At 36.0% G+C, this 17,119-nt stretch overlaps 1 protein-coding gene across 3 annotated transcripts in view; it reads right to left on the bottom strand.

Moving 5' to 3' along the window:
• Window positions 1-736: 736 nt before the first annotated feature.
• Window positions 737-17,119, bottom strand: part of LOC145993983 (ATP-binding cassette sub-family C member 4-like) — a 152,082-nt gene continuing 135,699 nt past the window's right edge. For all 3 annotated transcript variants that reach the window (XM_083130012.1, XM_083130013.1, XM_083130015.1), the window contains exons 24-27: window positions 6,370-6,542; window positions 2,756-2,885; window positions 1,846-1,956; window positions 737-853 (exon numbers count right to left, since the gene is read on the bottom strand). In XM_083130012.1, the coding sequence (XP_082986138.1) occupies window positions 806-853; window positions 1,846-1,956; window positions 2,756-2,885; window positions 6,370-6,542 (462 nt within the window). In that variant the 3' untranslated portion in view covers window positions 737-805. The remainder of the gene's footprint in view (window positions 854-1,845; window positions 1,957-2,755; window positions 2,886-6,369; window positions 6,543-17,119) is intronic.

The following is a 17,119-nucleotide window of genomic DNA, read 5'->3' as shown; positions in this document are numbered from 1 at the left end:
CTGCCTATTTTAACGAAAATAAATGCCTGAACTTCCGGGCTCTAGTCATCACTATACCTGATCTGGTCCGTCGGCTAGGTTGCATCAGCGCTGTGTGGTCCATTGACGGTGTGTACTTTAGACACTGCCCAACCTTTACACGGACATTCCACGAGTCACACCACTTAGGCTACTAACTTCCGACTCTCTCGGCCACTAATTTCTGACTGTCCTGGCGACCTCTTGTCACCGGGGACTTGGCTGGTGTCTGCTGATCTAGCATTTAATGCCCGCTCGTGACAGAATCTTCATGCCTTTATCGTCTAAATCAGTGGCATTGAAGAGAAGTGGTAATCGATGTGGTGAGTGCATGTTTCAACTGGATGTAGAGCTACATTGCAACTTTGACTTTGTGGAGGCAACATTTATAGATTATGTGATTCACAACTCAGTGCTACTTGGACATTTTATCAATGACACTGTATTTAGAATAATTGTAAAAGTAGGAATCATAGGCCACAGTTTTAATTTATGTTGTAAATAGGTAGAAACATTTGACTGCTTTCTATGGATGCATTGCATGTCTTCATCCCAGAGCACGGTGAACAACATTCAATCTGCCAACTCGTGGGAAAAGTAGCAGCTGTTCTGCACAGGAATCTTTTGATTTGAATGAGTTTTATGCCACAGAAAAGAAAATAATGGTGTACTTGTAATATTGGATACCATTTTTTATTTAGCATCTAAAAATATACACGTGTTTGTACATTTTTATATACGGTACAGTTTTCATTCAGTTGACAACTCTAGTTGCAAATGTCATTCATTAATGCTGTATTTTATCTGTAGGTTGTTCTTGTTTCTTGTGATAGTTCTGAAAAACAAAATGGAAAACACCTTTGTATTTAACAGAATAATGAGATGGTACATGTAAGTGTTGTTAGTTTTAATTTGTTTGTTATACCTAACTTGATATGAGAAATGCCTGAATGATGTTCCACCACAAAAAAAGAAAAAAAAAGGCTGGGTTCAAACTAATCATCAATTTTGTTAATTGCACACATTTATGATAACACATTGAGTACCAAAGTCAATTCTGTATCTGGCATTGTATAGATGTTGTTGGTACATAGCAACAACACATAATGTCAGATTGTTTATAGATGAAACACTACATGCATTTGTTTGTTAGTAGTCTGTGACTAGACAGTTTTTGTATCTGTTAATATTCTGTGCATCTCATCTCTTCCCATACAACGTATGCAGGTGATACACGTAGTACGTATTTTGTGTCTTTTAGTCCAAATTGACTAACATCACAACAACACATACTGCTCGAACAGTACATCGAGGTATGTCATCACAGTCGGATGTGCGAGGTGAAGAATTGAATTAATATATTGTTTTGTATCTGGCATTGTATGCCTCTCTTTTATGTAACACCTGAAAAATTTGAACTGGCACTGATCCCTCTCCCAAAGTTAACCTATGATCAACCAGGACTCTCTGGCATACCATGCCATTGCTCTTCCAAATTGTGGAATCCTACTAACCCTGGTTCACCTGATTTTTTTTTTTCTGCCTGGATGAAAATTGTCTAAACCAGTGATACTGCAACAGGATTTCATGCCATTGAATTCATTGTGACATCAATAGTTTTTTTTTTAAAATTAAGTAATCAAAGAGATACAAACTATTTGCCTATTGTCATCACTTGTTCTATTAAATATTAGCAATCACACATACCAATATTTTTCAAAATTGAATTCCTACTATTATTACTCCTTCCTTTCCAAATAATCAGTGTTCATACAGTAGAAAATTAAATATTGATAATTATCACTAATATGTGAATAAATTACATACCTGTTTAGCTGCATTATGTATCTGTGCTGCCATGGTACTTCCTGTCTGTTCAACCAATTCATGAAAACAGCCATTGTTATTTTGTAGTAAGTTGTATGGGTGATCGTATTCCTTCACACGAAAGAGAAAATGGAAACTTATGCATGTGTTACTTGTAAATGGGGAAACAACAACATACATACATAAATATATGTATATAGAAAGTTGAAAAACATAGGAAACACTCACATCCTCTATTCACCTGCCCCCCTTGCACCCTACTCAAATACATGGCATTTATCCTGACTATATATATAGTTACTTGTTTCTGATGTGTCAAACCCACAGTTTGTACACCTTCTTTGAAATATGTGCTAAAGATTACTTTTTAAATTTTGGCAAAAATGAGAAAAGAGCATTTTCAAAGAGCTATAACTAAAAGAGGAAACCAGTATAAAACTTAGGATGTATATGTTTGCACTGAAAAAAATTATAGCTCTGATATTACATTATTTCCCTAGTAACAAAAATCCTAAAGTTTGATTTTTATTCCAAATTGAATATCATTTTTGGCCCCAAATTTCAGTCATTTGCATTTGAGATTGTGAAGAAAAAGGTACAGAACATAAAATATACCTTGAAATGTACTGAAAATAATGTTTTTTACACCAGCTTTCTATCATTTTTCTTAGTTGAGTTATCCAAACTGCAAAGGCCAAAAAATGCTGCAAGTGATGAAATAAAAATGGCTGCCAGTTTTAAATTAAGTCAAGTTTCAGAAAAATAATGCCTGTTTTGAAGTACCCTTGCATAGGGGTTATAACAAAAAAAAAAAAAAAAGATTTTTTTAAGAAATGATCAAGCAACCAGTGCTAGGCATACTGACCCATACTAGAAAAAGAAAAATTAAGAAGGAAATGCAGAAACCTACCACTACCCTTCCAGCATCCATAACTAGGATTCTGTCAGAGTCCATGATTGTGTAAAGTCTGTGTGCTACGGTGAGAACTGTGCAGTCTTCAAATTTCTCCCTTATAGTCACTTGGATTAAGGCATCTGTCCTAGAGGAAGAATATATATATATATATTTTTTCAGTAATGTACATAATTTATTTATGAAAAGATTATCTTGGGATATCATCCATGTGAGTTGTGAAAGCTTGGAATCTTTTCCACAACTCACCTGATCGATAGGCAGAGAGAATATTTTCATCATACGTCTCCAGGAAAGTTTCAAGATCTTTTATTTAGTTTAAAGAACACCATTTCAACTAGTAATTATACACACACACACACACACACACACACACACACACATACATACATACATACATATATATATATATATATATATATATATATATATATATATATATATATATACATATTTTAATTGCTTGATTAAAATTCAGATACAACAGTATTTCAGCCTCTTTTGTTAACACACACATACACACTCTCAAACACACTCATTCACGCACTCTCTCTCTCTCTCACTCTCACAACATGTGCTAGCTGAGGAGAAAGTAGACGACGTTAGAGCACGATTGAAACATAATCCTAAAAAAATCCCCCCGAGCACCAGACATTTTTAAGTCATCTGCATAGTGAGCTACCAAGCTATTAAACCTGAATCCATACATTAGAGGAATTCAATGAAAATATCAGGACAGAAATTGAAGCAATTTTGGAAGAAAAACTGATACTTGTTTGTGAAGAATTGCTAAAAATATAACGTAAATTTGCAGGAGGAGAAAATTTCCAACGCCTCTTTTAACAATGTACGTGTTTATTCTAATTGTAACTGTCCATGTAATTGTTGTATCTTATTTCATTATGCGGATGTTGCTATGGTGACCAGACATATACATTCAATAAAGAGGACAGAGCATTGTGAAAAAGGAGGACAAAGTCATAAAAAGAGGACACCAAAAAAAATGGCAACTCATTTTTCCATTACTCATAATGTAATCAATGTAAAAAAACTACCAACTCTTTGCTCACATATAATTCTGATGATCTTTTTAAATAATTTATTTTTACCTTTAAGCAACAAAAGCAAATTAATCTACTAATTAACACATGGCAATCATAACTAAGAATATCTATATTTTGAAGCACAGAATTGTAATATTTTTCCAATTCTTGGATATTAGATATCCCCTTAAGTGAAAGCAAATGTAAGAGTAACCTTTGCTTTAATTTATTTCCAAAACCGAATTTAAAGTTTAGATAATTTAGATTGGATCAAGAAATATGATTTTAATTCCACGAACATTTCTATCACTCTTTCAACAGCACGAGAAAGTGACAGCACTCTTACAATTTACTTCATATTCGTTTCTTCCATACTTTAAAAACTGGATATTTTCTTGAAAGATCATTGATGGATTTACACTTTCCCTTCGTTATTTTATAAAAGTAAACTTAATAGTCAAAATTCTCACTACGTGTTTCTCTATCGCCTATGTATGACTCAAAATTGAACTGGCCGACATCTGTGATGGAGTGGTTAGCACACTGAGCCAGAATGACAGAGGTCCCGGGTTCGAATCCCAGACTGGGAATGGGTGTTCTTTGTGAGTATCCCTTCATCAAAATCGTCATATCATCAATCTTCCTCATCTTCGCGATTAGCCAAAAGTGGCAGAAAAGTGAATTAAAATAAACCATATCAATCAATCCAAAAGAACTGCTCAGACTACATGTGTTTCAGAATTCTCAAATTGCGAAGCAACGAGTTGGAATAATACGTACTAATGACTAGGGGTGTGTGGGACAGATTTTTTTTGGTTGGGTCGGAAAATTTTTTTAAATCCCAACCTTCGGATGGAAAAAAATCGCAATTTTCCGACCAAGCCGGGAAATTTTCGGGACGGGAAATGTTAAAATTTTCTCGATGCTGGGGAAATCACAAATTTTACACGTCATTTTCCCTTAAGCTTTTTTTCTGAAATTTCTTAAACACAAGCTAACAATTTCTGAAAAGTGTCAAGACACTTACAATGCAAGAAATATCAAGATTTAACCACTTTAAAAAATGACTACTTGGAAGTTCCCGACTTTTCGGGATCCCGAACACTCGGAAAATACTGAATGGTCATTAATTCTCGAAGTTTTCTGCATTGTAAGTGTCTGGAACTTCTCGGAAAATTTTAGTTTTTATTCCAGAAATGCAAAAGCAATCACTTAAGGTGAAAATGACGTGTAGAATTCGACATTTCCAGAGCTTCGTAAAATTTCGAACATTTTCCGTCCTGAAAATTTCCAGGAAATTGCGAGTTTTTCCCGTCCCGAATGTCGGGATTTGAAAAATTTCCAATCCAAATCCCGTTCCTACCAAAAATAATGTCTCGCACACCCCTACCTACTGATGATTCAGTCAGGAAAGTGATCTTGTTCAGCTCCCAGATGCTAGGTGAGCATTGCTTGAATACTTAGTTAACGCGCCCCAAGTGATATGATGATCCTTATGTGTGGAAGCATTCCCTATGCAGCATATTTGCTATGGTCGATGCTATACTCTTCCCAAAAAAGGAGGACATTTACCGATTTGTAAGAAATCCGCCTGGATGCCGGTCAGACACCTAAAAAGGAGGACATGTCCGGATAAAAGAGGACAGACATCTGGTCACCCTAGATGTTGCATCACGTTTGCTGGCAGACAAGCTCTCGCTGCCAGCTGCTCTTGCCGCAGCTCCGTGGATGATTTGACAGTGAAAGGCACTGTAGTCATGTTGGCACTTATTGAGACAGCTAATAATTTTAGCGATGTGATTTTTCTACAAAAATTGTGAAATTTAGTGCAAAATTATGAGTAGAAAGATAAAAATCCATATGCCCTCATTTTGTAAATGTCTAAATATTTAGTTCAATTTTCCAAAACCAGTCGCAATATTAATTGAGGAAGTTAATCAAACAGACAGATCTTCATGAAATGTTTGCAGTTTTATTTATCAGATCATTATGTCAGTATATTTAAATTGTTTATTGCAATTGAAAATAATTTTGTATTGGTCTAGTCCTAGCATAATAAACGATTATGTGTCATAGCAGTTTTATTAACCAGGTAGGAATTTGGAAAAATCGCATCAATCTATAATTCCCTATTTTGAACTACAAAATAATTCAAATCTAATGATACATTAACTTTTTCATGCGAATGTGTTACGATATTGTTATCTGAAACATAAAAGTGAATAAGTGTGTGTGCATACAGTGACAGAACCCAAGAAAATAAGTTGGGAGGCAGGGGGCAGGTGCAGTTAATATACCACTAAATACCAGCTCGGAAAATGAATACTTGAGCTACAAGACCATTTAGTTATTGAGCTTTTCTTGCTTACTGGGAAGGAGCAGCATAACTTGGTGTATTCTCTCACTCCATTTTTTAGTCTCTGAACATGATCTCATATATTTCACTGTTTAATTTGGGGATTATAATATGTGTAGTAATCCAAATAAAATTGAACCTAGTTCAGAGGTTAAATACACAAGAATGCATGTGTTGTTTCCAAAATTGTTACCTCCTGCTTGTATACGTACTGTTGATCGACATTGGCAGTTGCCTCATCCAATATTAGTATCTTGTTGTTCCTAACAATGGCTCTTGCCAGGCACAACAATTGCCGCTGTCCAACACTGAAATTCCTCCCAACATCTTGCACAACAGAGAGGAGGCCACCAGTTGCATCAGAGGCTGCATCTTTTAGTTGAACCTGTGAAAGAGAAAATGAGCTTTGGGTTATCTTCAAGCACGTCAAAAGTAGGAGAGTTCAAGAGGTAGACACTCTTCAGTCAGGTTCAGTGTTGGTCTAGGAATGATGGTCTAGTATATAAGCTACTAGTCTCCTTTCCCTCAGAAAATGCACTTTAAAACATGGGCCACTTTGGCAATTCTCTGTAGCTAAAGCAGCATGTGTGCATCAGAGGTCAGTATAATGTGCTACGAAATCAGAGGTACCAAGTTGAAATCCTTGGTTAGGTGTGAATGTGTCATTGTATTTGCCCTATAATTTATTCTTTACCAATCATCTGATCATTGTGATTAATGGATGAAGTACAAAAGTGACATGAATCATCAGATTACCTTGGAAATACAGAGGTTGTTCACTATATATCCGACCATTGTCAATTTGGTACTGCCACCTGGCGTACAGGCTTACACTTTATTAGTTCTAGTAAATTGTGTGTAATTATATGGCAAAATTCATAAAAACTTCAAAGTTCAACTCGGCCGGATACCAGTCTTTTTTAGATCCTGTTTGTTAGATTGCAACACTTCAGCACCAGGTGGCACATGGGAACTCCCACCTTCTGCTTGCAGAAAGTTGTAAGCCATCTGAATGATGCCTTACAAATTTCTGACCGCGAAGGAGCAGTGCCTACCGTATCTGGATGGAGAAGAGCAAGGAATATAGGGAGAAGAGCGGGCCAAACCCTAGGGTTGTAAACCTAAGGCCACAGGCTTACAGCAGCATTGCAAACCTCATGTTTAGAAAAAGTGTTGTTCATGAACGTCCGCAGTATTTCTTTCCACCAGGGAAAGCAGAGTATTTTTTTTTCAGGAATTGGGGTAAACTAGGTATATTTCCCTTCTCAAAATATCTGCAACGCCCTTATAATAATTAACAATTTGATGTGACTGAAATGAAATTGTATGTGTGAAAATAGTTGACATTCATTTTTCAGGAAGTGTCTCCTGGCCTTGCACCTTCTGGACATCCATGGTGTCGTTTAAACTCCGAAATTATGCTACATACCACTAAATTGTCCTGTGATTTTCATATTATTAATATTAATTTATAACAGAAACATAAATATAAATTCGAATGGTTCAACCAACGGCAGGTTTGAGAAAATTCAACCACAACGAAAAGTGGCCCTCTTGGTTTATTTATATCCCCAACTTACAAACGACTTTTTAAACTTGTGCGAAATTTAGCACCATTATGCTTGGGTTGGCTTCACTGAATACGCGCCAGCGAGACACAGGTCCTGCAAGAGGGGTGGCTCCAGCGTTGTCAGTGAAGTCAAGGCTGCACAGCAGCTCATGTTCAATGCTCATAAGCACCAGCATGCTTAGCCTTTCCTGCCTCATTAAAGACCGCAGCTCACCTTTGACTATTTCCAACTTTGAGAAACTCTGGTTGCCTGAGGCATTGGACACCATCATGCACAGATAGATGCGCAATGCAATCTCAATATTTGGAAATGTCTGAGAAAGATTCAAGGATGACAGAAGCCTGTACATGGTAAGCTCTGCTGATTCGTTCACAGTCACCGGTTTCTGTACCAGCTCAGCCGGCAGTGTGTCTTCCAATTCATCTGGATATGAGGAAATGAGATTCTTGCTGTGTCTAAGCGTCCAAAATTGGGGTTGCAAATTTCATTCTAAAATTTATTTTCAGGTTAATATAACAAAAAAAACTGTTCAGCTTTCGAAAAATTCTCATCTGTTTTCATCTGGGCCTATTTCAGAAATGGGCCTAATGTTGCAGCATCAATAGAACCCACCTTGATCCGTCACTGGTACACACTACAATTTTTGCTTATGTTGTCAGCCAAGTAATTTCTAGAAAAATAGCACCAGGCTTTAACATTTTAATGTCTGTTTTTATCTTCAAGAAACTGTGTGCCACTAAGGCTACATTAAAATTCCTACTCATCTTTCATGAAACAGTAGAAGTATGAGTAGTATAAAAGTATATACTATAAACTCAACAAATGATGAACCCCCCTCAGGCAGATTTGGCTACACTTAAACCTTGCTCAAGATGAGCATATGAGATTTTTGCACAAGTGTAGCACCCTGTCTAATCCAAGATTTTTGTAAAAATGCCCTCGGGAATTTCCCGAAACTACAGTGTACAAATGATGAGCCCCCTCAGATTGATTTGCCCATACTTACAAAAGTTGCATCAGCCAGATTGTTGTCCATAAGCTTGTTAAAAATATGCCCCTTCTTGATATTGTTTTGGATACACTTGAAATTAAGCAAAAATCCTCATAAAACACACACCCACACACACACACATACACACACACACCCACCCACACACACACATGCTTACTTCAGGTTTATTTCTATTGCATCATGCTGTGCAACAAATTATTATCCAATATTATGCATGTGTTGTTTTCTGATTGGTTAATTATGACATAATGTGATGATGTGTTATATTCTGATTGCTTTGTTGTTTCAGATGTTTTAATCCATGCTTAGGGTATATAAAGAGATTTTGCATTACATATCAGCCAGTATTGTGAGAGTGGCTGCGGAGTACAGATGTGTTGTTACAGTGCTTCTCATACTTACAGGCCTGTTTGGTTTAATATATAATATTTCTTATTATTCATATTAAATATATTTCTGGTATATTGAACAAAAAGGGCTTATATTTTGTATAAAAAATCTGATATTTGTTGCATCCAGCTTGTTTGTTGTAATCCACTCATATTTAGAGTCAGGCTTATATCTGTCCCAGCCTGTTATACAAAAATCAATACATAACACAGTGCTAGGTCATTGCCTTTCAAGGACATGCATGTCTGTGCAGACATTTGCGGAAGGTCAGTGTAGATCAATATTTATTCTCTTTTTCCACTTGTAGGCTATTAGCTTTACAACCTGTCATAATAAGCATAGAGTTTTGATTTAAAACCCAAAAAATTTTGTATAATAAACCGAGAATAAAAATTAATAATATTAACATATTAAATATACACAAGAAATATACAAAGCACACAGCTGAACAAAATATATATATATATTAAGTACAAAATTTTGAATTGAACCCCAGGAAATTTTATATAATAAACCAACAACAAAAAATGCCAAATCAAAAATATTGCAATCAGTGTAATAAAAATATATCCAGCCCCAATTGGGCCAGACACCAAAAGAATTGTAACCCAGACAAATGCAGAACTCCCACTAAAATATGTCCTAAATGCCATAAAATATTTAGCAAGGCATATTTCAATAGACATGTAGGCTCTAGCTCTGCACAGTCATCAAAATTGCCCCCACAACCATCTACATCTGGTCTGAAAAGGAAGCATGAAACACCTGTTAATGCTGGACCGGCAAAGCAGCCACGCTATGCACCACCTATCCATAGCAGTTTTAATGGCCAACTTAGGGATTACCGGTATGTATCAGAGCCAAAATGAGATATTAAGAATTTTTTGAACAGTATAAATTCTGATGTGCAGGCAATTCTAAATGCACAAAATGGCTCTTATAAGCTGTCCCTCAAATTGTTTACACAATATAAGAAGCCAAATGGCACAAAATTTACACAGCCCCACATAACAGAAACTGTACCGGTATATTCAAATGCAAATTCAGACAAAATAATAAGCAGTTTGATAGATCAATTGAATATTAAACACTCTGAATTTGCAGCAAAAGAGTCTGGATGGAGCCAATGCGGTTCTCCACACAAGCTCTATGTTAATATTTCTGAATTCAGCCCATTACAAGGATCTACATATCTGCCATTACCTGCCAATATTAAAAACAAAAGAGCCGTGGTTAACATAGAAAATAATGATGAGAAATGCTTTTTGTGGTGTATTTTAGCTGCTTTGTTTCCAGTTTTAAGGCATCCTGAGAGAATAAGTTATTATAAACAGCATGAACACAATTTTGATGAAGCAATGAAGGGCTTAGAATATCCAATGTCTGTTCAGAATATTGATAAATTTGAAAAAAAGGCCAGGGATATCAATGGTAAACAATTATCTATTAATGTATTTACTTGTTCTACTGGCCGTGGCAATTGCTTGATAGCACCTCTCAGAATCAGTACATTTGATGATGATTCTGCTGTTCCGATTGATCTGCTCTTAATTGAAGGGGATGATACACGCCATTATACTCTGATACATAATCTTGAAGCTTTAGTCAGAACACAATTAGACAAAACTCATAGAATATTCAACTTGTGCAGAAGATGTTTGTCTGTATTTGATGGTAAAAAAATAATAAATGGGGTTCGGGAAGTGAATGCAGAAATTACTAAAAACAAGTTAATTGAGCATCTGAAATACTGTGGCAACCATAAACCTGTTCATATGGTGATGCCTAACCCAAATGAAAATGCCAAATTCAAAAAATTTGAAGCCTTGTTGGAACACCCAGCATATATAGTCTGTGATTTTGAATCAAACCTCAAACCTCTTGCATTCTGTAGCCCAGATCCTGATGAACCTTCAATTACATCATACCAGCTACATGAACCTTCTAGTTTTTATTATGTGGTTGTACAGGATGGGGTTGTTAGTAAAGAAGATTTATACATGAGAGCAGATGCCATCAAAGAATTTGCAGAAAGAATAGAAAATGAGTGCGTTGCATAGCATCTAATGTATTATTAAAATCAAAACCTATGTTGCCTTTAACAGAGGAACAGATTGAAGATTTCAACAATGCAGAAAAATGCTCGGTATGTGATTCTGAATTTTCAGATGCAAATATCAAGGTTCATCACCATTCTCATACAGATGGTAAATTCTTAATAGCCCTGTGTAATAGCTGTAATATTAAGATCCAGAGACCAAAATTTGTCCCTATATTTTGCCATGGTGCATCCAATTATGATTTTCATCATCTGATCAGGTACAAGGGGTTTGACAAGCAGAATTTAAATATTTTAGCTGAAAAAAATGAAAAATATATTGCCATTAGCAAAATAATTAAAGTTAATGGTGTTCCTATTCACTTAAGATTTCTTGATTCCTACAGAATTTTATCGGCTAGCCTGGCTACACTGGCCACTCAATTATCTGATGATCAATTCAAAATCACATGTGCTTCGTTTCCAAATCAGGAGCTGAAATTAATTAGGCGGAAGGGTGTATATCCATATGATTATGTTACAGATTTTTCTAAATTTGATGAGTGTTCTCTGCCACCACAACAAGAGTTTTACAGCAAAATCAGAGGATCTGGAATCACTGATGAAGATTATCACCATGCCCAGTTGATGTGGAACAATTTAAAATGCCAGACATTTGGTGATTATCACAAGGCTTATTTAAAACTTGATGTGACCCTCTTAGCTGATATACTTCAGGCATTTAGAAAATCTTCCATGCAAAATTATAAGCTGGATCCAATGTATTTTTACAGTGCTCTGGGCCTAGCATGGTCTGCAATGTTTTTGAACACTAAAATGCAGTTGGATCTGATCCAGGATCAAGATATGTATCTGTTTATGGAACAATGTATAAGAGGGGACACGGTGCAATGCTCTCAGAGATATACCAGAGCAAATAACAAATATATTCCTGATTATGATCCAGCACTGCCATCAAATTATATACTGTATGTAGATGCCAACAGCCTCTATGGTTTTGCTATGATGGATAAATTGCCATATGCAGGGCTTGAGTGGGTTGAAGATTTCAATATTGAAGATCTTAAGGATTTTGATGACAGTAACTATGGCCTGTTCTTAGAGGTTGATCTGACAATTCCTGATGATTTACACAACACATTTTCTGATCTGCCCCCAATTCCTGAGGTTAAGTGTTCACCTGGCTCTAAACAGAAGAAATTGATGATGACTCTAGAGCCGAAACAGAATTATGTCTTATATTACAAAAACCTCCAGTTCCTGATGAAACATGGTGTTCAAGTGACCAAAGTTGGAAAAGTTTTGAGGTTCAGGCACTCAAGATGGTTGAAGCCATATATTGATACAAACACAGAGCTTCGAACATCTGCAATGAGGCAATTTGATAAAACTTTGTTTAAATTGATGGTCAATTCAGTGTATGGCAAAACAATTGAAAATGTCAGAAAACATATTGATGTTAAAATAATTACTGACCCCAGCCGGAGCAAAAAATTGATTGCAAAGCCCAACTTCAATTACAGAAGAATTTATGATGAGAAGATGGCACTTTTCAACATGAAAAAAACAAAGATTAAGTTTGATAAGCCTATTTATGTAGGGGCTGTGATATTGGAATTGGACAAATTACACATGTTAAAATTGTATTATGATGTGTTGAAGCCTTTTTATAATGATCGAGTAAAACTGATGTACATGGACACAGATAGTGTTGTTCTTGATATTCAAACAGAAGATGTTTGAATATGATATGGCACAGCCTGAATTGTTTAAATATTTTGATACCACTGAACATTCAAAAATTAAACACCACAACAAAAAGGTGCCTGGCAAGTTAAAAGATGAGACACTTGGTGATGATATTGTGGCATTTGCTGGGTTAAGGGCCAATATGTACAGTTTTGAAACATGTAGTGGCGCTGTTGCAAAAAAAGCCAAGGGCATTGGCAGAGTAATTGTTGACAAAGAGCTTGAATTTGAAGATTACAAAAATTGCCTCAAATCATGTAGCACAATCAGAACATCAGAAAATAGAATTCAGAGTGTGGATCACTTGTTGACTAGCAATATTGTAAGAAAAGTGGCTCTGGACCCACATGATGATAAGAGATGCATTTTGTCATGTGGCATACATACTCTAGAGCCGAAACAGAATTATGGGGTCATTGTGATTTGAAAAGTGGTAATCAATGCCCATTTACATAGCATGATTTGAAATAAATAAACATGCCTATGAACTTATTTGGGTTCAAAAAACAGGCTATTATGGACCTGCCAACACCACAACCCTCTTCTGATATAATATCTAAACTAAGTGCTTTGTTAATTATTCATCTGAACAGCATACTTACAGATGTTGATGATCAAACAGGTAAAACATTGTACATATTTAACAATAATTTAAATCATTACCAATTACCTGTAGGTGGTCAATTACAATTTATTACAACCCCTGAGGGTAATGTCAAGATTTCAGTAGGGAGAAATATTTATAGAATTAAGCACTGAAACATGATTTCTGGCACTGTTTATACTGTTTCTGCTGGTGACTGCTTATATATTGAGGTCCCTGGATCCTATGACAAGCTTATACCTTTTTTTATAGAATTAAGAATCAGATATTCAATAATAAATAACCACTAAAACAAAAATGCCTAATGATATATTTGGCCATACAAGGCATGAAGATCACAGTGATGAGATTCTGATGCTTGATGTCAGAGTCAAGAAATTAAGAAGAGATTTGCAAGCTTTACAAACCACACTGAATGCCAGTCTTCAACTAGAAATTACAAATTTACAAACACAATGCATGGACCCTCTTCTTAAAATTGACTCAGAACTCAAATTGCTGCTTCAGAAATATACTGACCTGGCAACATTGGATAATTTTCAAAGTTTATAAGAAGCTGTAGCAAGCCAAATTTAATACCCAGGCCACCAAATCTGAGCAATTGAAACAGCAATTGGAAGAGCAGATAAATAATGTCCAGGCACAGCTCCAAACAATTGTCAAAAGCATAAAATCACAAGAAGATTTTGATCTAGTGATTTCCACTCTAAAAGAACAGATTCAATCACTCCAAATACCTAATCTGGACCCTCTGAACAATGCCATAGCCGAGGTTAAAGAAAAAATTGAGACACTTGAAAATTTTAGGAACAACTTGCCATCTTCTGATGCTTTGAGTGCATTAACTCGGAGTGTTGCCAACATTAAGCTGCAACTTGAAACATATGAAGATTTTGGAAAAATTCAAAGTACCATAACCCATCTTGAGGGTACAATAGCAGCAGTGCAAAGTGATTTGACAAATGTACAAGAATCTCTAGAATCCCGCCTGCCTGGTATTGTAGACACACTTGTCAGTGTCCAGCAACAGATCACAAAGCTTGAAAACCTCAACACTGAATCTGAGCTATCTCATTTTCATCACTTGATCGATGATATCCAAACAAAACTTGAAATTTTACAACAATCAACACCCACTCAGGCAGATATAGCCCTGCTCCAAAATGCTATGCAAAATGTGGCTGATGCATCTGAATTAAATAATGTGAAATTGGCACTTGAATCTTTGCAAAATACTGTATCAAATCTGCCTACATCACAGGAACTTAAAAATATTAAGAGAGCTGTGAATCGCATATTGAAATCAGAAGATATCAAGAATATCCAGACAGAGATCAAATAACTTACTCAGACAGTGGCCACTCTACCAACTAATCAACATATTAATGAACTGCATGCCCTGTTTGAGGATATCAGAAGACAGGTCCATGATCTTACTGCTCAAAATTCAAAATTGGCAGTTATTGAAAATTTGCAACAAATTGTAGCTAATATCAAGCAACAGCTAGGGACCATGGAATCCAATGAAGCAAATGCTCTCTCTGTTTTTGCCACCCAGCTTCAAGAGATTGTGCAACAATACAAGACACTTGTTGTGGACATAAAGATCAAGCCAGGCCATGATGATGTTGTTAGGACCATCAATGAGCACCTTGAATCTGTAACAAGCAGATTGCTTACAGCACAAAAAGAAATAACCGGCATAATTGAGAATCCAAAACATACAGTAATTCTTGAATTGTACAGCATCCCCAACAAAGAATATGATTCACCATTTACACCAGGTGGCAAAATATATATGCTGTCCCCTGCACAATTTTATTACCAGTTTTTTGTTGGGGGCACACTGAGACCAATCAAGATCAAATATTGGCTTCAACCACAGGCACACCACTACCCCACCTTATCAATAACAAATGCTGACAACAAACCAAAAATCACCAGTGTAGAGTTAAAGGATTTTACAGATCCCAATACTTTAGAAACATCTTATGCTGAAGATGATGGCTCTCTGGAATTTCATATACAAATAGGAGACAAATTATATTTAGAAAATCCTGTAGTATCAGCTGCTGAACACCCCATAGTTGCAATATTCTTGTTTTCATATTATGTCTAGACAAATTATTGTTGATGAATTACACAGACAAGCCAGACATAATTATAAGAGACTGCCAGTAGTCACAAAAGGCATAGATGATTTATGGCAGAGCGACTTGATTGAGATGGCAAGTGGACAGCTGAAAAACTTAGACAAAATCAACAAGGGCTACAAGTATCTACTCACTGTAATAGACACATTTTCAAAATTTGCCTGGGCTGTGCCACTCAAATCCAAGACTGCAAAATATGTTACAGAAGCCTTCAGGACAATCATCAATCAGAGTGGAAGATCACCGCGCTATTTGCAAACAGATAATGGCAAAGAATTTTATAATTCTGTGTTCCAACAATTTATTAAAAGCCAGTCAATACAACATTATTCGAGTTACAGTGATCTCAAAGCCTCAATTGTAGAGAGATTCAACAAAACCCTAAAAAATCTTATGTATAAACAATTTACACTTCAAGGTAATTATAAATGGCTTAATATTCTTCCAGAACTTCTACATAAATATAACAACTCAGTTCATTCCACAATCAACATGAAACCCTCTGAAGTAACTTAATCTGATGAGCAAAAATTGATCAGGACTGTTTATTATCCTAGATACCAGCCAACAACAAGAAAGGCCAAATACAAGGTGGGTGATCAAGTAAGAATCAGCAAATATAAGCACTTATTCAAAAGAGGCTTTACAAGAAACAGGAGCACTGAATTATTTACAGTAGTTCAAATTAAACCCAGGACCCTTAACACATATATAATAAAAGACCACCGAGGAGAAATTCTCAAAGGCAGGTTCTATGAAGAAGAACTCAACAAAACTAAACAGCCTGACACATATCTCATAGAAAAAATCATCCGCTGAAAAGGCAACAAGTTATTTGTCAAATGGCTAGGACTTCCAGAACACAGCTGGATCGATGCAGACAAAGTGATAATATGAGCACCTGGGATGTTATAAAGAGGCTGCCAGAACCTGAACAGCAGATTAAGAGAAATGGCAAGTTGCTGCCTGAAAATATTAGATGTCTTATTGTTGGGCCATCGGCTTGTGGTAAAACTACACTAATGATTGATAATTTTTTATTGGCACCCAACTGGTTAGACTGGAAAAATAGGCACTTGTATGTCTTCTCTAAGAGCTTGGAACAATTAAAATATCAGCAGCTGATGAAGCTATATGATGGATTGGATATTGCCACTTTTGAATCAGATGTTAAGCCACTCCATGAATGTCTCAATAATTCTGTTGTTGTGTTTGATGACATTATACTGGATAATCCAAACAAGGTTAGAAATTTCTTTACACAGGGCCGACACAAAAACATTGATTGTTTCTACCTGGCACAGACTTTTTCTAAAATTCCGAAGCAGCTGATCCGAGACAACAGCAATTTTATATGTGTGTTTCATCAAGATCATACCAACCTCAAACACATACATGATGAATATGTAGGTGGGGACTTGAGC

Source organism: Lepisma saccharinum, chromosome 10, assembly GCF_977018435.1.
Source record: "Lepisma saccharinum chromosome 10, izLepSacc3.1, whole genome shotgun sequence".
In the NCBI taxonomy this organism is placed as follows: Eukaryota; Metazoa; Arthropoda; class Insecta; order Zygentoma; family Lepismatidae; genus Lepisma; species Lepisma saccharinum.
The sequence above is the reverse complement of the archived record's forward strand: the minus strand, read 5'-3'. Positions and strand labels throughout refer to the sequence as shown.